The sequence below is a fragment of the Salvelinus namaycush genome, chromosome 8, assembly GCF_016432855.1.
Source record: "Salvelinus namaycush isolate Seneca chromosome 8, SaNama_1.0, whole genome shotgun sequence".
NCBI classification, from domain to species: domain Eukaryota; kingdom Metazoa; phylum Chordata; class Actinopteri; order Salmoniformes; family Salmonidae; genus Salvelinus; species Salvelinus namaycush.
The window spans coordinates 35323665-35346150 of NC_052314.1; the positions used below are offsets into that span (position 1 = coordinate 35323665).

Sequence of the window (22486 nt, forward strand, 5' to 3'; positions counted from 1 at the left end):
TCTATTGCAGGCCCTCAAATACTTAATAAATCATATCGAGTGTCTGAAATAGTACCCTATTCCCTATATATAGTGTACTATATGCAGACCCTGGTCAAAAGTAGTGCACTATGTAGGGAATATGGTGGAATTTAGAATGTAGACATAGTCGCTACTCTACAGGCTAACTGCTAATCCATCACCTCATTACATTACCACCCATTAAACCTCCTGGTAAATATGCCTTCTTTGGGTGTCTGAACAGTAATGCCTTATTTTTCATTTTGGGGTTTTGTCCAAATCTTGGATGTCCATGACCTCAATTTATGCCTTTCTCACAAACAAGACGTGGAAGGATTGTGTCACAAGACAAATGAGAGGGTAATCATTTCTTGATTAAACCAAACGGAAGGTTTTTAAAGTTTTCAAAACGAAAGAGTTCCTCATGGAAGAATCTTACAAGCAGGACTGAATGAATCAGACCAGTCATGATAGTGACCAGGAGTGGGACAGCTCAAGCTATCCCCACAGCACAGTCTTGTCCTATCCTCTGTCTGTGTGTGTCAGGGGGGAGTGCGGGTTTGCTGCTACAATGACTCTCCCACGCCAATTTCCACCATACTATTACTGATCACCTCTCCTCCGGTAGCGTACGCATAAGACGTAGGCACTGCTGCAAGAGCAGTAGCCGCTGCTGCTGTGGCGCCCCCGGTGGCCGTAAGACGCAGCGGCGTATCATGGACGCGGGAGTATAAGTCCCTATCCCCAGGCTTGGTGAGAAGGAGGTGCTGTTCTCCAGGCCGGTGGGTGAGCAGGGGCTGGCGGGTGTAGCTCTCCCCGTCCACGAGGCTCTCTGGCAGGGGTTGGTTGCGCGGCTCGGGCAGCAGTAGCAGGCAGATGATACACAGCAGGGTGCAGGCGGCTAAGATCATGTGGTGCAGGAAGTAGCCCTTCTGGTTGTGGAGCTCCATGATAGGGGCCGTCAGCATGCCGAAACCAGCACTGGCCAGGACCAAACCCAGACCACCACCCCTGAGGAGAGAGGGAGACAAAGAGGGAGAGTCAGGTTTCAGGAACGACTAGCCAAACACTGAAACCAGACAGCATAAAAAAGATCAAACTCAGACACTATCTAGATTATCAACCTGGAATCGGGTACACGTAACATTGTAATAGTAAATCGGCACACTCCAATTAGTATTATATGTTACGTTTCGTATGGTATGTATTCATTTGTGGATGTCCATCATCCGTTTTTCCTATGATATGTTAAGAAGTATAATTCATATGATATGTTACGAATTACAATTTGTTACGAATTTGCAAAACATATATGTTACGAATTTCAATTTGTTGTGGCTAACGATTTCTAGGCTAGGGGTTAAGGTTAGGGGAAGGGTTAGCTAACATGCTAAGTAGTTGCAAAGTTGCTAATTAGCTAAAATGCTAAAGTTGTCCGTGATGAGATTTGAACATGCAACCACTCTACCATAATTTTTGCCTTAAGTAACCTTCTGTCTTATGTAACCATAGCAAACGTAACATATCATACTCACTTGAGTGTCTCGAACTTATGTTTACTATGTTACGTCTAGTCTACGAAACCAGGCTGATATTCTAGAACAATAGTCTGTCAAATTGCATTTATATGACACATACATACACCACAAGATGGCGCTAGTAAGCCATTCTAACACAAACATACTTGGCGGGACATCATTTTACCAAATAAGTGTGTTATAGGAATCCAATAACTGTTGGTGTGGGTGCGGTCAGACCATACATAGTGTGTGTGTGTGTGTGTTACCTAATGACGGTGGGAGTGATCTCAGCGCAGAAGAAGATGCTGAGGGTGCTGACGGCGTGAGAGGAGAACATTCCGATGATGGAGAACGCCACCGAGAACTTCCTGTTTAGTGTGTCCCTCAGAACTAACCAGACGAGAAGGATGAGAAACATGAGAGGAGGTGAGACACATACTGTACATCATAAATATAAAAATGTCACTTACTGGGTCTAGTCATAACAGAGAACTGATCACGGAAAACAGTTGGTGTACTGGCCAGCCTTTAATTTTGTTTAACGACTGTTTTGTTGATTCTACAACACAAAATCAACAGATGGAGCATGAGCCTGGCCTGTAGAGCTGCAACCCAGAGCGCCTGATTGGCATATTTTTTCAATCGGTCTGAGTGAATTTTATAAAGTCAAATTGTACCTGTGTCATGGCGAAGGCTGTACTTCCCAATCACTGCATTCAAGGAAAGGTCATGGGTGGGGGAAGAAAAACAGTGAAAATGAGTATAGCCAATAGAAAATCTCATTATTTTTCTGACCGATACAGATCTGATATAACGACAACAGAGGCAATGATCTGGAAAAGGTCATTCTAGTAGTGACTCCTCTGAATCACTGTAATAACTCCATAATTGGAGTATGTCATTTGTGTATAACAGGTACAGAATATAATGAGATGTTATTGCTTTGTAATTTCCATGTAAATAACTATTTGTGGATGAGGGGGATGTGTGTGTGTGTGTGTGTGTGTGTGTGTGTGTGTGTGTGTGTGTGTGTGTGTGTGTGTGTGTGTGTGTGTGTGTGTGTGTGTGTGTGTGTGTGTGTGTGTGTGTGTGTGTGTGTGTGTGTATGTGTGTGTGTGTGTGTGTGTGTGTGTGTGTGTGTGTGTGTGTTTGTCGGTGTGTGTGTGCTAAATGCATAACACGTGTCTGTACTCTACTCACAGTTGAGCAGGCCCAGCTGCAGCAGTGATGCCAGGGCAGTGACGATCATGAAGGTGAGGAGTCCGCCCCGACGTCCCATGAACGCCACGGCCGGGCACAGCGCCAGGCAGGTTGCTACGGCGATGCCGGCCATGGTGTAGTAGTCGGCATTGAACATGGCCGACACAGGGGCCTCTGGGTCCATCATACTGCGGGCAAAACAGTGGTGGATACCGTACCCCGTCAATCTACAGATAAACACATAAACACATTATTGGTAAGAGCAAAACAGTGGTGGATACCGTGCCACGTCAACCTACAGATACACACATAAACACATAAACACATTATTGGTAAGAGCAAAACAGTGGTGGATACCGTACCCCGTCAACCAGCAGAGAGAGAGAGACACATGTAGCGGAGGTGAGTGGGATTGACGCTAATGCGATGAAGTAACTTGAAATCAGTGTCACCCTCCTCTTGGTCTCAGGGTTATGACATTGGTTTTCCAAGTGGGAGACCCGGGTTCAAATCCTACCAGTTACACACACACACACACACACCATCAGTGCTAGAAGCAAGACGCTGGTACGGAGCCTCGTCTTCATGGGGAACCGAGCTCATGTGTAATTCATGTTCTGTTTGGCACATTGCCCTCTGCCTTTTAATACGATTTTTACTCGTTATTGTTATTCATCATGTACTGTGTATTTATTCCTCATATCACTATTTTTATTATTTTTTATCTTTAACTCTGCATTGTTGGAAAAGACCCGTAAGTAAGCATTTCACTGTTAGCCTACACCAGTGGTTCCCCGTAACCCTTCAAACATTCAACCTCCAGCTGGGTACCCCCTCTAGCACCAGGGTCATCATTGTAAGCCTGCCACACACACACTATATACGATACATTTATTGAACATAAGAATGAGTGTTAGTTTTTGTCACAACTCGTGGGAAGTGGCAAAGAGCTCTTATAGGACCAGGGCACAAATAATAACATAATTATAATCAATAATTTTGCTCTTTATTTAACCATCTTACATATAAAACCTTATTTGCTCATCGGAAATTGTGAATAACTCACCACAGGTTAATGAGAAGGGTGTGCTTGAAAGGATGCACATAACTCTGCAATGTTGGGTTATGTTCGAGAGAGTCTGTCTTAAATCATTTTCCACACACAGTCTGTGCCTGTATTTAGTTTTCATGCTAGTGAGGGCCGAGAATCCACTCTCATATAGGTACGTGGTTGCTAAGGGCATCCGTTCCTTAACAGGAACATCGGGGTCATCGGTTCCTCCACTATGTCTCCCTGTCATGGCTTTTGCTCCATCAGTACAGATACCAACATGAGCATTAGCTACGTTTGGCTACATACAGACCGTTAGTGGAATTCCCGCGAGAGAGTAACGGTTAATGTGATTGGATGTTAATTATTTGACTAGGCTACCTGTATTTGACATTGTGTTGTTATTTCGCTGAACACTAGATGGTTTAATTTTATTTTTGTCAGTGAAACGAGGCTACTCAAGCGAGGATAAAAAATTCACTCAAATGTATAGCCCTGTTGGAAAATATTAATGGGCTGTTTGAAAATGTGAAGGAAAAAAATGACACTTTTTTGTATTTTATTTGGCGTACCCCCGATGGCAGTATGGGAATACCTGGTCTACACCAATTGTTTGCCAAGAAAAACAAGATTTGACTTGATTTTACTCAGCTGCACATACACAGAGAGAGAGAGACTTACGAGTTGACACAGAGCACCACGATGTTCTTCCAAAAGTTTCTGGTGCTGGTCATCTTGATGATGCAGGTCCTCTTTGGCTTCTTATGCAGCTCATGTTCCAGTTCTGGCGGTGAGACACAACACACTGTAAGACCTTCCCGCTGGCAGGGAAACAACACACACACACACACACACACACACACACACACACACACACACACACACACACACACACACACACACACACACACACACACACACACACACACACACACACACACACCGAGCCAGCACATTGGGAAATCCACACCACACAGACTCTTTAGTAATGTTCTTCTGTGGGTGGATGTGTGTGCATGAGATCTGAAATAAAACACTTTATTTTATTGATCTAGCAGTACCTATTAATCTGCTCCCAGCTTTAAAATATTTTCTCATATTTTATATCTGTGTGTGTGTCTGGGATTAAGCTGTGCAGATATTTAATCAAATGTAACTAGAGTCCTCCAGTTGCACATGTTAAAATGAACGTGTACGTGCATAGTCCGTGTGTGTCACTGTGTCTGACTGACTGAATCCATTGCATACACATTTCATAACTGAAATCAGAGACCTGCTGCTACATGTTGTGTATAACAACAATACAATCCGTGCAAATGCAATTGACAATGTGTTGTTGTGAGTCTACGTGTGACATCACATACGTACGGTTGAAGTCGGAAGTTTACATACACCTTAGCCAATACATTTAAACTCAGTTCTTCACAATTCCTGACATTTAATCCTAGTAAAAATTCCCTGTCTTAGTTCAGTTAGGATCACCACTTTATTTTAAGAATGTGAAATGTCAGAATAATAGTAGAGAGATGTCACGTTCCTGACCTGTTTTCTGTTAGTTTTGTATGTGTTAGTTGGTCAGGACGTGAGTTTGGGTGGGCAGTCTATGTTTTCTGTTTCTATGTTGGTTTAAAGGGTGACCTGATATGGCTCTCAATTAGAGGCAGGTGGTTTTCATTTCCTCTGATTGAGAGTCATATTAAGGTAGGTGTTTTCACATTGATTGTTGTGGGTGGTTGTCTCCTGTGTCTGTGTTATGTTACGCCACATGGGACTGTTTCGGTTTTGTTTGTTCGTTTGTTCGGTTTATGTAGTCTGTTCCTGTTTTCATGCGTTCTTCGTTATACGTAAGTTCTTATGTTCAGGTGCGTCTACGTCGTTTGTTGTTTTGTAGTTAAATCAAGTATAGTTCGTTTTGTGTCTTGTTTAAATAAATAATATGTCATCACACAACGCTGCATTTTGGTTCAATCCCTGCTCCTCCTCTTCGGATGAAGAGGAGGAGGAAAGCCGTTACAGAACCACCCACCAAATTACCAGAACCAAGCAGTGTGACTACGAGCAGCGACCAAATAATCAGGACTCGTGGACTTGGGAAGAAGTCTTGGAGGGAAAAGGACACTGGGCACATATTGGGGAATATCGCCGCGCTCGTGAGGAGATGGAGGCAGCGAGAGCCCAAGAGCGGTGGTATGAGGAGGCAGCAAGGAGACGTGGCTGGAAGCCGGAGAATAAAGCTCAAGACCGGAGATATGAAGGTACGCGGCTAGCAAGGAAGCCCGAGAAGAAACCCCAAAAATTTCTTGGGGGGGGGCTAAGAGGTAGTGGGCCAAGGGCAGGTAGGAGACCTGCGCCCACTTCCCAGGCTAACCGTGGAGAGCGGGAGTACGGGCAGACACCGTGTTACGCAGTAGAGCGCACGGTGTCTCCTGTACGTGTGCATAGCCCGGTGCGGGTTATTCCACCTCCCCGCACTGGTAGGGCTAGATTGAGCGTTGAGCCGGATGTCATGAAGCCGGCTCTACATATCTGGCCACCAGTACGTCTCCTTGGGCCGGCTTACATGGCACCAGCCTTACGCATGGTGTCCCCGGTTCGCCTACATAGCCCGGTGCGGGTTATTCCACCTCCCCGCACTGGTCGGGCGACGGGGAGCATTCAACCAGGTAAGGTTGGGCAGGCTCAATGCTCAAGGGAGCCAGTACGCCTGCACGGTCCGGTATTTCCGGCGCCACCTCCCCGCCCCAGCCCAGTACCACCAGTGCCTACTCCACGCACCAGGCTTCCAGTGCGTTTCCAGAGCCCTGTTCCTCCTCCACGCACTCTCCCTATGGTGCGTGTCTCTAGCCCAGTGCCTCCAGTTCCGGCACCACGCACTAAGCCTCCTGTGCGTCTCCAGAGCCCTGTACGCACTGTTCCTTCTCCCCGTACTCGTCTTGATGTGCGTGCACTCAGCCCGGTGCCACCAGTGCCGGTACCACGCACCAGGCCTATAGTGCGCTTCGAGAGGTCAGTGTGCCCTGTCCCTGCTCCCCGCACTAGGCTTGAAGTGCGTGTCTCCAGTCCGGTGCCTCCAGTTCCGGCACCACGCACCAGGCCTACAGTGCGTCTCAGCCGGCCAGAGTCTGCCGTCTGCCCAACGGCGCCTGAGCTGTCCGTCTGCCAAGCGCCGCATGAACTGCCCGTCTGCCATGAGCCTTCAAAGCCGCCCGTCTGCCATGAGCCTGCAAAGCCGCCCGTCTGCCATGAGCCTACAGAGCCTTCCGCCAGACAGGAGCCGCTAGAGCCTTCCGCCAGACAGGAGCCGCTAGAGCCTTCCGCCAGACAGGAGCCGCTAGAGCCTTCCGCCAGACAGGAGCAGCAAAAGCCTTCCGCCAGACAGGATCAGCCAGAGCCATCCGTCTCCGCAGCGCCATCTGAGCCATCCGTCTCCGCAGCGCCATCTGAGCCATCCGTCTCCTCAGCGCCGTCTGAGCCATCCGTCTCCCCAGCGCCGTCTGAGCCATCCGTCTCCCCAGCGCCGTCTGAGCCATCCGTCTCCCCAGCGCCGTCTGAGCCATCCGTCTGTCCCGAGCCATTAGAGCCGCCCGTCTGTCCCGAGCCGTCAGAGCCGTTAGTCAGTCAGGAGCCGCTAGAGCCATTCGTCAGTCAGGATCTGCCAGAGCCGCCAACCAGACAGGATCTGCCAGAGCCGCCAACCAGACAGGATCTGCCAGAGCCGCCAACCAGACAGGATCTGCCAGAGCCGCCAACCAGACAGGATCTGCCAGAGCCGCCAACCAGACAGGATCTGCCAGAGCCGCCAACCAGACAGGATCTGCCAGAGCCGCCAGTGAGCCATGAGCGTCCAGAGCCGCCAGTGAGCCATGAGCGTCCAGAGCCGCCAGTGAGCCATGAGCGTCCAGAACCGTCAGCCAGCCATGAGCGTCCAGAGCCGTCAGCCAGCCATGAGCGTCCAGAGCCGTCAGCCAGCCATGAGCGTCCAGAGCCGTCAGCCAGCCATGAGCGTCCAGAGCCGTCAGCCAGCCATGAGCGTCCAGAGCCATCAGCCAGCCATGAGCGTCCAGAGCCGTCAGCCAGCCATGAGCGTCCAGAGCCGTCAGCCAGCCATGAGCGTCCAGAGCCGTCAGCCAGTCATGAGCTGCCCCTCAGCCCAGAGCTGCCATTGATCCAGAACTGTCCCTCAGTCCAGAGCTGTCTCTCTGTCCGGAGCTGCCCTTCAGTCCGGAGTTGCCCCTCTATCCTGAGCTACCTCTCTATCCTGACCTACCTCTCGGTCTTGAGCTATCTCTCTATCCCGGTGCTGCCCCTTGTCCTGGTGCTGCCCCTTATCTTAAGGTTAACATTTAAATTAAGTGGGTGTAAGATGAGGGTGGTCATTCTAAGGGGGAGACGTAAGCTGGGATTGACTATGGTGGGGTGGGGACCTCGCCCAGAGCCTGAGCCACCACCGTGGTCAGATGCCCACCCAGACCCTCCCCTAGACTTTGTGCTGGTGCGCCCGGAGTTCGCACCTTGAGGGGGGGGTTATGTCACGTTCCTGACCTGTTTTCTGTTAGTTTTGTATGTGTTAGTTGGTCAGGACGTGAGTTTGGGTGGGCAGTCTATGTTTTCTGTTTCTATGTTGGTTTAAAGGGTGACCTGATATGGCTCTCAATTAGAGGCAGGTGGTTTTCATTTCCTCTGATTGAGAGTCATATTAAGGTAGGTGTTTTCACATTGATTGTTGTGGGTGGTTGTCTCCTGTGTCTGTGTTATGTTACGCCACATGGGACTGTTTCGGTTTTGTTTGTTCGTTTGTTCGGTTTATGTAGTCTGTTCCTGTTTTCATGCGTTCTTCGTTATACGTAAGTTCTTATGTTCAGGTGCGTCTACGTCGTTTGTTGTTTTGTAGTTAAATCAAGTATAGTTCGTTTTGTGTCTTGTTTAAATAAATAATATGTCATCACACAACGCTGCATTTTGGTTCAATCCCTGCTCCTCCTCTTCGGATGAAGAGGAGGAGGAAAGCCGTTACAAGAGAATGATTTATTTCAGCTTTTATTTCTTTCATCACATTCCCAGTGGGTCAGAAGTTTACATACACTAAATTAGTATTTGGTAGCATTGCCTTTAAATTGTTTAACTTGGGTCAAACGTTTCGGCTAGCCATCCACAAGCTTCCCACAATAAGTTGGGTGAATTTTGGCCCATTCCTCCTGACAGAGCTGGTGTAACTGAGTCAGGTTTGTAGGCCTCCTTGCTCGCACACGCTTTTTCAGTTCTGCCCACAAATTTTCTATGGGATTGAGGTCAGGGCTTTGTGATGGCCACTCCAATAACTCGACTTTGTTGTCCTTAAGCCATTTTGCCACAACTTTGGAAGTATGTTTGGGGTCATTGTCCATTTGGAAGACCCATTTGCGACCAAGCTTTAACTTCCTGACTGATGTCTTGAGATGTTGCTTCAATATATCCACATAATTTTCTTCCCTCATGACGCCATCTATTTTGTGAAGTGCACCAGTCCCTCCTGCAGCAAAGCACCCCCACAACATGATGCTGCCACCCCCGTGCTTCACGGTTGGGATGGTGTTCTTCGGCTTGCAAGCTTCCCCCTTTTCCCTCCAAACAAAACGATGGTCATTATGGCCAAACAGTTCTATTTTTGTTTCATCAGACCAGAGGACACTTCTCCAAAAAGTACGATCTTTGTCCCCATGTACAGTTGCAAACCTTAGTCTGGCTTTTTTATGGCAGTTTTGGAGCAGTGGCTTCTTCCTTGCTGAGCGGCCTTTCAGGTTATGTCAATATAGGACTCGTTTTACTGTGGCTATAGATACTTTTGTACCTGTTTCCTCCAGCATCTTGACAAGGTCCTTTTGTTCTGGGATTGATTTGCACTTTTCGCACCAAAGTACGTTCATGGAGACAGAACGCGTCTCTTTCCTGGGCAGTATGATGGCTGCGTGGTCCCATGGTGTTTATACTTGCATACTATTGTTTGTACAGATGAACGTGGTACCTTCAGGCGTTTGGAAATTGCTCCCAAGGATGAACCAGTGGAGGTCTCCAATTGTTTGGTTCTGAGGTCTTGGCTGATTTATTTTGATTTTCCCATGATGTCAAGCAAAGAGGCACTGAGTTTGAAGGTAGGCCTTGAAATACATCCACAGGTACACCTCCAATTGACTCAAATTATGTCAATTAGCCTATCAGAAGCTTCTAAAAACATGACATCATTTTCTGGAATTTTCCAAGCTGTTTAAAGGCACAGTCAACTTAGTGTATGTAAACTTCTGACCCACTGGAATTGTGATACGGTGAACTATAAGTGAAATAATCTGTCTGTAAACAATTGTTGGAAAAATGACTTGTGTCATGCACAAAGTAGATGTCCAAACCGACTTGCCAAAACTATAGTTTGTTAACAAGAAGTTTGTGGAGTGGTTGAAAAACAAGTTTTATTGACTCAAACCTAAGTGTATGTTAACTTCCGACTTCAACTGTATATTCTGCATGGCCAGCTACAAACCAGAGGTGTTTGTAGACTGATTAAATAAAGTGTGGTTCTGTTTAACTCAGGGTTTCTCCTGCCTCTTCATCTCTCCTCTTTCTCTCTACTTCTCCATATCCCCTCTTTCTCTCCACCTCTCCCATCTGTGTATCATCACCTACCACGTCTCTATCTCTCCATCTATCCCCTCTCCATCTCTCTTCTTTTTCAATGTCTCTCTACATTTCTCTGTCTCTCCATCTTCCTCACCTGCTAGAATACCACTGAGTTCAGTTGTCATGTCGACCTGGTTCTTCCTGGCGATACGGAGCATCATGGCTTTAGAGCAGCCGTAGTGCTGGGTGGCCAGGAGCCAACGCAGGGACTCTGGGAAGATCCTACAGAGAGAAGAGGAGGAGGGGGGGAGTAAACATGAGAAAGAGAGAGAGAATGACAGAAGGAAAGTGAGAGAAAGATCGTATTGTCTGAGACTGCAGTGTGCAGTGTACTCTTCAAACCAAAACCTGGTCCTGATGAGCAAGTCTTCATAGGCTAATGGCAAGGTCCACAATTTGTTTAGATACCCCTACCCGAAGTAAAACAAAACACGACCATGTTTTTTCACATCCCTAATGTCTCCCATTTATGACATGGATAGTTGTGTAAAAATATTTTACTGCAAAAGTGGTTAACTGTATAGATATTGTGCCACAACCCCTAAATTCAAAAAGTGCAGAATAATGCCTGACTGGAGGGGGGATGGACACCAAAAGCTAATGTAACCTACATACACAAACAAACAGCATTAGGGTATCTTAATGCATAGGCATGTCACACCACAGACACAACATTCCAAGTCAGATTTGCTCTCATTCACTGCTGTATGGTCCTGCCTGACAAGAATACATACAGTTACACATGTTTTTTGATGTTGTGGCTATGGCAATCTGCTATAAGGAAATCAAGTTGGTTCAGACATCGGAATGAGATTTTTTGGGATTCAAGGTTCCTTCCCACTGGGCATAGACGTCAATTCAACGTGTATTCCACATAGGTTCAACGTCATTTCATTGAAATGATGTGGAAACGACATTGACTCAGCAAGTGTGTGCCCAGTGGGTTGAAGGATTTTGTTATTTAAGGCCCTACTCTTGTAATTTAGTCAGGGTAGAATGGCCTCCTGACCTTTGGCAGTCCAGTTCCATGGTGTCTCTCTCATTAGTAACTGCCAGAGGGGAGGAATTATTGTGGAGTGGGCCTATCGAGAACAGTTCTGGGAGATTCAGGATAGGCATTGACATTGGAGGGGTGCAATTCCTACCATATTATGTGAAGGCCTCGTAAGTTGATGGCATTTCATGTCAATGAGTGTCAAGTTGTGTTGGTTCATTGTAGTGAACACCTGCCTTATGTGCTTGTCATCATGTGTGGTTGCATTCTACACATACTCCATAATGTCACCAAGTTAACATACAGCACCTCCATGGCAGACAGACAGGATGGGTGACATGGTTTTCTGGAAAAAGCAATGTGCCACCTCAACCTGAATAGCATAAGAGTGCACCGGAACATCCCAATGTGGACCACTAATGCAGTGAGCCAGCGGAAAGTCATGTTGGATTCAGGAAGCCGTAATGGACTAGTCGTGAATCAAAGCTCCCTTCGAAATGATAAGGTGATAAGGTGACTTAAGAGCTCAATCCTGGAGGCACAAGTTATACCACAGTGGGGGAAAGATGTAAAGTTAGGGAGAGGGTGTCAAGAGTCCAGGGTTGGATTTGCTCTCCTTACGCTGGAGCCTCCGAGTTGCCTCATTGATTCTCAAAGAGGCTTGTAACTTGGAAAAATGTATGTTGCCATGCCAAGCAGTTTGTTGCCTTTTCTTCACTGAACAAAAATATAAACTCAACATGTAAAGTGTTGGTCCCATGTTTCATGAGCTGAAACAAAAGATTGAAGAAATGTTCCATACACACAAAAACCTTATTTCTCTCAAATTTTGTGCACACATTTTACATCCCTGTTAGTGAGCATTTCTCCATTGCCAAGATAATCCATCCACCTGACAGATGTGGCATATCAAGAAGCTGATCATTACTTGTGCTGGGGACAATAAAAGGTAACTCTAAAATGTGCAGTTTTGTCACACAACACAATGCCACAGGTGTCTCAAGTTTTGAGGGAGCGTGCAATTGGCATACTGACTGCAGGAATGTCCACCAGAGCTGTTGCTAGAGAATTGAATGTTCATTTCTCTACCATAAGCCGCCTCCAACGTTGTTTTTAGACAATTTTGCAGTACGTCCAACTGGCCTCACAACCGCAGACCACGTGTATGGCATTGTGTGGGTGAGCGGTTTGCTGATGTAAAAGTTGTGTACAGAGTGCCCCGTGGTGGTGGTGAGGTTATGGTATGGGCATGCATAAGCTACAGGCAACGAACACAATTGCATTTTATCAATGGCAATTTATATGCACAGAAATACCGTAATGTGATCCTGAGACAATTTTTTTTTAAAGGTATCTGTGACCAACAGATGGATATCTGTATTCCCAGTCATGTGAATTCCATAGATTAGGGCCTAATACATGTATTTCAATTGACTGATTTCCACATACTGTAACAGTAAAATCTTTTAAATTGTTGCGTTCATATTTTTGTTCTGTATATACCCAGACAAACGTGTTTTGAGTGTAATTCTGGCAGGCATATTGGATTTCCAACAAAGTTGAATTGCACAGAAATAGTACTGAGTTAAGGTCATAAGAACAGGACACAAATCTGAAAGCTTTCTATATACAGATGATTTACCCACCATTTAATGCTATTGTGGCAGCCATATTGGATTTTGGGTGCCATATTTGATTAGTCAAATCTAGGGAGCCCCCCTAATGTAGAAGAGGAAATTTTAACTGAAAAGAAAATGACCGTTTTCAGTGTCTGAGCCCACTTGTTTTTCTTAGAGACGATTATACCCGTTGCAAGACCCACTGGTTGATGCTTATTTATTAAACCCTCTTAGGCCTCATTGCCCCCTATCTGAGATATCTACTGCAGCCCTTATCCTCCACATACAACACCCGTTCTGCCAGTCACATTCTGTTAAAGATCCCTAAAGCACATACATCCCTGGGTTGCTCCTCTTTTCAGTTCGATGCAGCTAGTGACTGAAACAAGCTGCAAAAAAAACTAACTGGACAGTTTTATCTCAATCTCTTCATTCAAAGACTCAATCATGGACACTTTTACGGAAATTTGTGGCTGCTTTGCATGATGTATTGTTGTCTCTATTGTGGAAGGACCACCAGAGGGCAGGCTGGGCTCACGGATGGTAGCCCAACAAGGCATGGGAGACAAGGTAACCAGAGGCAATTAAGCACAGCTGACACTACTAATGAGATATTCTCCTTCCCCTATAAGAGAGAGTATGGAACCAGCAGAAGGGGAGACTATCTCTGGAAGATGGCCACCGAGACAGAGGAGCTATCTATGAAGAACCATTAAGACGGTGACAATGCCGTGACTTTTTGTTGTAGTTTAAAGACAATCATATTGTGTTCCTGTTTTGTTCTGGAGAAGAAGATATGTTTTCTTTTTCCTTTGGGAGATTTTCGTTGATTACGTTGGAGTGTTTGTGTTGACCAAATGCCCTCAATATAGAACTATGTTCAATCAAGAAAACCTACTCCTGACTCGTTTGTTCCACCTTCCTGCTTTTGAGTGACGCCCAATTACTTGGTCCGCTCACACTATCTTCTTGCACTTTGTGCTGTTGCCTGTGCCCAATAATGTTTGTACCATGTTTTGTGCTTCTACCATGTTGTGTTTCTACCATGTTGTCATGTTGTGTTGCTACCATGCTGTGTTGTCATGTTTGGCTGCCTTGCTATGTCTTAGGTCTCTGTTTATGTAGTGTTGTGTTGTCTCTCTTGTCGTGATGTGTGTTTTGTCCTATATTTATATACACTACCATTGAAAAGTTTGGGGTCACTTAGAAATGTCCTTGTTTTTTAAAGAAAAGCACATTTTTTTCTCCATTAAATTAACATAAAATTGATCAGAAATACAGTGTAGACATTGTTGAAACTTCTTAGGGCTTGCCCCTTTTTCCTCCATTTCCGCCTGAATGAAGTGCCAAAGTAAACTGCCTGTAACTCAGGGCCTGAAGCCAGGATATGCATATAATTGGTACCATTGGAAAGAAAACACGTTGAAGTTTGTAGAAATGTTTAAATAATGTAGGAGAATATAACACAATAGATATGGTAGGAGAAAATCCAAAGAAAAACCAACTGGAATTGCAAGAGAAAGGTCATATTGTAAAATAGCTACCTGGATGCAATTCCTATGGCTTCCACATGGTGTCAGCAGTCTATGTTCAAGGTTTCAGGCTTGTAACTTCAAAAACGAATAAGAAATAACAGTTTTTGTATGAGGACACAGTTTTGGAAATCCGTGTTTTTGCACGCCATGACAAAGTTGCGCACCTGCTAAAATCGTTTTCCTATTGAACATACTTCTTTCCGAAATAAATATTATAGTTTAATTACATTTTAGGGTGTTTGAGGAGTAAATAGAAACGTATTTTGACATGTTGAAACAAAGTTTAGGGGTAGATTTTCGGATTCCTTTCTCCTCAAGTTGAACGAGTGGATAACTCAAATCGATGACTTTTTGGGATATAAAAAAGGATTTTATCTAAAAAAACGACACTACATGTTATCGCTGGGACCCTTTGGATGACAAAGCAGAGGAAGATTTTGAAAAAGTAATTGAATATTTCATCTTTATATGTGAATGTATGAAATCTGTGCCGGTGTAAAAATATTTTGATATGGGGCGCCATCCTCAAACAATCGCATGGCATGTTTTCGCTGTAATAGCTACAGTTAGATTAACAAGAATTTAAGCTTTCAGCCAATATAAGACACTCATATGTACCTAAATGTTTAAAATCCATAATAACTATTAGAATTTATTTGAATTACGCGTCCTCCAGTTTCACAAGAAGTTGTCCCGCTAGCGGGACACCGATCCTTATTAGCTGGAAACGGCTGATTTTCAATGGAATAAACATAGGTTTACAGAGGCCCATTATCAGCAACCTTCACTCCGATGTTCCAATGGCACACTGTGTTAGCTAATCCAAGTTTATCATTTTAAAAGGCTAATTGATCATTAGAAAACTCTTTTGCAATTATGTTAACACAGCTGAAAACTGTTTTCTTTTTGGCATTTTGTTAGACTAGTTGGGTATATGGAGAATCAGCATTTGTGGGTTCGATTAAAGGCTGAAAATGTCCAGAAACAGAGACCTTTCTTCTGAAACTCATCCGTCTATTCTTGTTCTGAGAAATTAAGGCTATTCCATGCGAGAAATTGCCAAGAAACTGAAGATCTCATACGACGCTGTGTACTAGGCTAGAAATCTTAAGTTCTATTACATACAGTCGGGAGGAACTATTGGATATAAGAGCAACGTCAACTCACCAACATTACGACCAGGAATACAACGTTCCCGAAGCGGATCCTCTGTTTGGTCCACCACCCAGGACAATGGATCGGATCCCAGCCGGCGATACAAAACAACGGCGCCGCAGAAGGGGCAGACGGAGCGGTCTTCTGGTCAGGGTCCGTAGACGGGCACATCGCGCACCGCTCCCGAGCATACTACTCGCCAATGTCCCGTCTCTTGACAACAAGGTAGACGAAATCCGAGCAAGGGTTGCCTTCCAGAGAGACATCAGAGATTGTAACGTTCTTTGTTTCACGGAAACATGGCTCACTCAGAGTTGGTAAAGCCACCTGGTTTCTTCACGCATCGCGCCGACAGAAACAAACATCTCTCTGGTAAGAAGAAGGGCGGGGATGTATGCCTTATGATTAACGAGACGTGGTGTGATCATAACAACATACAGGAACTCAAGTCCTTTTGTTCACCTGACCTAGAATTCCTTACAATCAAATGCCGACCGCATTATCTACCAAGAAAATTCTCTTCGATCATAATCACAGTCGTGTATATCCCCCCCCAAGCAGACACATCGACGGCCCTGAAAGAGCTTCATTTGACTCTATGTAAACTGGAAACCACATATCCTGAGACTGCATTTATTGTAGCTGGGGATTTTAACAAGGCTAATCTGAAAACAAGGCTCCCTAAATTTTATCAGCATATCGAATGCGCGGCCCGGGCTGGGAAAACCCTGGATCATTGTTATTCTAACTTCCGCGACGCATACAAAGCCCTTCCCCGCCCTCCTTTCGGAAAATCTGACCACGACTCCATTTTGTTGCTCCCAGCCTATAGACAGAAACTAAAACAGGAAGCGCCCGTGCTCAGGTCTGTTCAAAGCTGGTCCGAGCAATCGGATTCCACGCTTCAAGATTGCTTCGATCACATGGACTGGGATATGCTCCGCATAGCGTCGGACAATAACATTGATGAATACGCTGATTCGGTGAGCGAGTTTATTAGCAAGTGCATCGGTGATGTTGTGCCCACAGCATCTATTAAAACCTTCCCCAACCAGAAACCATGGATGGATGGCAGCATTCGCGCAAAACTGAAAGCGCGAACCACTGCTTTTAATCAAGGCAAGGTGACCGGAAACATGACCGAATACAAACAGTGTAGCTATTCCCTCCGCAAGGCAATCAAACAAGCTATGTGTCAGTATAGAGACAAAGAAGAGTCGCAACTCAACGGCTCAGACACGAGAGGTATGTGGCAGGGTCTACAGTCAATCAAGGACTACAAAAGGAAAACCAGCCCCGTCGCGGACCACGGTGTCTTGCTCCCAGACAAACTAAACAACTTCTTTGCTCACTTTGAGGACAATACAGTGCCACTGACACGGCCCGCAACCAAAACCTGCGGGCTCTCCTTCACTGCAGGTAACGTGAGTAAAACATTTAAACGTGTTAACCCTCGCAAGGCTGCCGGCCCAGACGGCATCCCCAGCCGCGTCCTCAGAGCATGCGCAGACCAGCTGGCTGGTGTATTTACGGACATATTCAATCAATCCTTATTCCAGTCTGCTGTTCCCACATGCTTCAAGAGGTCCACCATTGTTCCTGTTCCCAAGAAAGCTAAGGTAACTGAGCTAAACGACTACCGCCCCGTAGCACTCACTTCCATCATCATGAAGTGCTTTGAGAGACTAGTCATCATATCACCTCCACCCTACCTGACACCCTAGACCCATTCCAATTTGCTTACCGCCCCAATAGGTCCACAGACGACGCAATCACACTGCCCTAACCCATCTGGACAAGAGGAATACCTATGTAAGAATGCTGTTCATCGACTATAGCTCAGCATTTAACACCATAGAACCCTCCAAACTAGTCATTAACCTCGAGACCCTGGGTCTCAACCCCGCCCTGTGCAACTGGGTCCTGGACTTCCTGACGGGCCTCCCCCGGGTGGTGAGGGTAGGAAACAACATCTCCACCCCGCTGATCCTCAACACTGTGGCCCCACAAGGGTGCGTTCTCAGCCCTCTCCTGTACTCCCTGATCACCCATGACTGCGTGGCCATGCACGCCTCCAACTCAATCATCAAATTTGCAGACAACACTACAGTGGTATGCTTGATTACCCACAACGACGAGACGGCCTACAGGGAGGAGGTGAGGGCCCTCGGAGTGTGGTGTCAGGAAAATAACCTCACACTCAATGTCAACAAAACAAAGGAGATGATTGTGGACTTGAGGGAGCAGCCCCCTATCCACATTGACGGGACAGTAGTGGAGAAGGTGGAAAGTTTTAAGTTCCTCTGCGTACACATCACGGACAAACTGAAATGGTCCACCCACACAGACAGAGTGGTGATGAAGGAGCAACAGCGCCTCTTCAACCTCAGGAGGCTGAAGAAATTCGGCTTGTCACCAAAAACACTCACAAACTTTTACAGATGCACAATCGAGAGCATCCTGTCGGGCTGTATCACTGCCTGGTACGGCAACTGCTCCGCCCACAAGGCTCTCCAGAGGGTAGTGAGGTCTGCACAACGCATCACCGGGGGCAAACTACCTGCCCTCCAGGACACCTACACCACCCGATGTCACAGGAAGGCCAAAAAGATCATCAAGGACAACAACCACCCGAGCCACTGCCTGTTCACCATGCTATCATCCAGAAGGCAAGGTCAGTACAGGTGCATCAAAGCTGGGACCGAGAGACTAAAAAACAGCTTCTATCTCAAGGCCATCAGACTGTTAAACAGCCATCACTAACTTTGAGTGGCTGCTGCCAACATACTGAATCATCTCTAGCCACTTTAATAATGAAAAATGTATGTAATAAATATATCACTAGCCACTTTAAACAATGCCACTTTATATAATGTTTACATACCCTACATTACTCACCTCATATGTATATACTGTACTCTATACCATCTACTGCATCTTGCCTATGCCGTTCGGACATCGCTCATTCATTAATCTTTATGTACATATTCTTATTCATTCCTTTACACTTGTGTGTATAAGGTAGTTGTTGTGAAATTGTTAGATCACTTGTTAGATATTACTGCATGGTCGGAACTAGACGCACAAGCATTTCGCTACACTTGCATTAACATCCGCTAACCATGTGTATGTGACAAATAACATTTGATTTGATTTGACTACTCCCTTCACAGAACAGCGCAAACTGGCTCTTGCCGGAATAGAAAAAGGAGTGGGAGGCCCCGGTGCACAACTGAGCAAGAGGACAAGTACATTAGAGTGTCTAGTTTGAGAAACAGACGCCTCACAAGTCCTCAAATGGCAGCTTAATTAAATAGTACCCGCAAAACACCAGTATCAACATCAACAGTGAAGAGGCGACTTCGGGATGCTGGCCTTCTAGGCAGAGTTGCAAAGAAAAAGCCATATCTCAGACTGGCCAATAAAAAGAAAAGATTAAGATGGGCAAAAGAACACAGACACTGGACAGAGAAAGATTGGAAGAAAGTGTTATGGACAGACTAATCTAAGTTTGAGGTGTTCAAATCACAAAGAAGAACATTTGTGAGGCGCAGAAAAAACGAAAAGATGCTGGAGGAGTGCTTGATGGGAGTGGGAAAGTGGGAGATTTGTACAGGGTAAAAGGGTTCTTGAAGAAGGAAGGCTATCACTCCATTTTCCACCGCCATGCCATACCCTGTGGACGGCACTAATTGGAGCCAATTTCCTGCTACAACAGGACAATGACTCAAAGCACAGCTCCAAACTATGCAAGAACTATTTAGGGAAGAAGCAGTCAGCTGGTATTCTGTCTATAATGGAGTGGCCAGCACAGTCACCGGATCTCAACCCTATTGAGCTGTTGTGGGAGCAGCTTGACCGTATGGCACGTAAGAAGTGCCCATCAAGCCAATCCAATTTGTGGGAGGTGCTTCAGGAAGCATGGGGGGAAATCTCTTCAGTTTACCTCAACAAATTGACAACTAGAATGCCAAAGGGCTGCAAGGCTGTAATTGCTGCAAATGGAGGATTCTTTCACGAAAGCAAAGTTTGAAGGACACAATTATTATTTCAATTAAAAATCATTATTAAAAACCTTGTCAATGAATTGATTATATTTTGCAACTCATTTCATGTATGTTTTCATGGAAAACAAGGACATTTCTAAGTGACCCCAAACTCCCGCAGGAAGCCTTTTGCCTTTTGGTAGGCTGTCATTGTAAATAAGAATTTGTTCTTAACTGACTTGCCTCGTTAAATAAAGGTAAAATTAAATTTTAAAAAATTTGATCACAATAGCCACAACATTAAAAAAACATAAATGTATGTATTTTTGTCAGGACCATACAGCAGTGAATGAGAGCAACTTTGACTTGGAATGTTGCCTATTAATCTGCTACCAAAAAGTAAAGCTTGCATTCATCCTAAATATTCATAGATAGATATTTACACCTATTGTGTCTCTGTGTTTGCAGGCCTATATTTTCATGATGCATTAAGATATCCTAATGCTGTTTTTTGTTGATGTAGTGTATTGTATTTCACATTTGAGCAATATCAGAGCTTGCAATATTGGGTTACATGAGCATATGCAGGCATTATTCTGCACCTTTTGAGTTTAAGGGGTGTGTCACAATATCTATCAATTTAACCACTTTTGCAGTCAAAGAAATGTACACAACCATCCATTTTATAAATGGAGACATAAGAGATGTGAAAACATGGTTGTGTTTTGTTCTACCTCGGGTAGGGCTATCCTTTTTGAGGACTGAGGCTAGCCTATTAACCTCTAACCCCACAGCATGGTGGAATCCCTGGGATTTTCTCGTTTGAGCAAAAGTCTGTCCTCCGTCCTCTTTGCACCGTCCTCTCCTCTCTCTTCTGAGTGGTCGAGGAGAGTGTCAATTTGTTAGTAGGCAAACGGAAGAGGGTCCTCCCCTCCTCGATAGCCACCTTTCATCGAGGATAGACTACTCATGTGTATCATACCACGGAATAGTTTTGAAATCTGCCACACCCCCTCTGAATCAGATTTAGTTTTGTCAAAGGAGAAAAAGTGCACACATTTAAAAACAATATGCTACTTATTGATTTATCTATAAACTGTCTTGCACTACTAACAAAAAATATTTTAAGCACTTTACATTTATTTGAGGTAATTTGCTTAATGACGCGAGAGTGGAGTGGAACAGTCTCATTTCAAGCAAGCGCATTTCCATCCACATTCACTCTTCTCGGTTAACTTAGATTTTTTTCAAAAGGAGGCGAGAGGGGACGGAGGAGAGAGGACGCAGGAGGTGAGCAAATCTAATTGATAAAAGACCCCTCAGTGTGCTGAGCTACTTCATGAGTGGGAGGGGCCACTCCTTAAGTGGGTGTGGCTATCCCCTCAGTGGGCGGGACTCCATGGTACATCTAATTTCAACCTCTAACTCTAAGGATGATTGTCTCAACAGAATGGTAGTAACATGGAAGACATTTGGGCGGGGCTCTTTACCAGACGTAGGGCAGCATCAGGATGAAGGGGCAGATGATCATGATCTGCAGGACCTGCCAGTCATCCTGGTCCGCCCAATCACGACACAGAGCCGCCACCCCGGGCATCACCAGCTGCCCGCCCACCATGAGGAAACTGGCCACCATGGTCATGGAGAAACGCCAGCCTGGCAGGCACAGCTCAATCCCTATGGGGGAGGGGGTGGGGAGAGAGAAGGGAGAGAGTTTAGACATATAGTCACCATGGCCATGGAGAAATGCCAGCTTGGCAGGCACAGCTCAATCTCCATAGAGAGAGGGGGAGAGGGACAGAAGTTACAGCCAGATAAATTGGGCGGGTTCAGTGAGTTCAGTCTCAGAGGTTTTGTATGTTTATGCTATTAAGGGCTTTTCAACCTACTGAGACGAACCTAGCTGAGCCAAACTGTACTGAGCTGGCCTGGTTACAAATCCACCATTGTTGCTGAAACAGTGCTGAAAAGGACAATGTGGGGAAGAAAGAACAGTTCGGTTCGGGTAGCCACGATAGTGTGAGAAGGGTAGTGTATAATGGCATACATTACTGAGGTATAGTGCTGTAGCTCTCTGATGTAGCTTAGGTGTTCAAATGCCTAAACGGTGTCACCTACAGCTCATTCCCTCAATTAATAATTGAATACCTATCTGTGTCACAAAATTCCCTCAGAAGCCTGCAGTTAACCAACCGTTAACAACCAGTGAACCATGAGCTCACCTTACTGTCAGAAATCCACACTATGGCCATTCTCAAGGGTTCAGTCAGTTCAGTCTGTGAGCCATTTCACAGTCACCGCCCATTTCTTCCCTGATTGGGCTGTCATCTCATCCCCCTACCGGCTACCCTGTGGTACAGACCAGATGGTCCACTCCAGATGGCAAGGTCTATTTAAATGCGACCAGTAGGGGGGTTTAGGAGAGGGGAGGGGCTCTATGCTGTATGCTCACTAACCGGGGCTCATGTAATGTCACTTCCCATAGCAGAGATGGGAGAAAGGAAAGAAAGCAGAGGTTGCAGAACACAAATAAGTCCCTCTCTTAAGAGGAGAGGAGAACTCCCTCCATTCATCAGCTCGATCACTGGTTGAATAATAATAAACCTTCCAGAGAGAGAGAGAGAGAGAGAGAGAGAGAGAGAGAGAGAGAGAGAGAGAGAGAGAGAGAGAGAGAGAGAGAGAGAGAGAGAGAGAGAGAGAGAGAGAGAGAGAGAGAGAGAGAGAGAGAGAGAGAGAGAGAGAGAGAGAGAGAGAGAGAGAGAGAGAGAGAGAGAGAGA

The 22486-nt window shown here is 45.6% G+C and overlaps 1 protein-coding gene across 1 annotated transcript in view; it reads right to left on the reverse strand.

The window, feature by feature from the left end:
- Window positions 1–566: 566 nt before the first annotated feature.
- The window catches only part of LOC120052107 (solute carrier family 22 member 23), a 35578-nt gene continuing 13658 nt past the window's right edge, over window positions 567–22486 (reverse strand). The window contains exons 4-10 of the mRNA XM_038998957.1: window positions 21199–21385; window positions 10514–10641; window positions 4453–4555; window positions 2721–2947; window positions 2198–2230; window positions 1787–1910; window positions 567–1011 (exon numbers count right to left, since the gene is read on the reverse strand). Coding sequence (XP_038854885.1) covers window positions 567–1011; window positions 1787–1910; window positions 2198–2230; window positions 2721–2947; window positions 4453–4555; window positions 10514–10641; window positions 21199–21385 — 1247 coding nt within the window. The remainder of the gene's footprint in view (window positions 1012–1786; window positions 1911–2197; window positions 2231–2720; window positions 2948–4452; window positions 4556–10513; window positions 10642–21198; window positions 21386–22486) is intronic.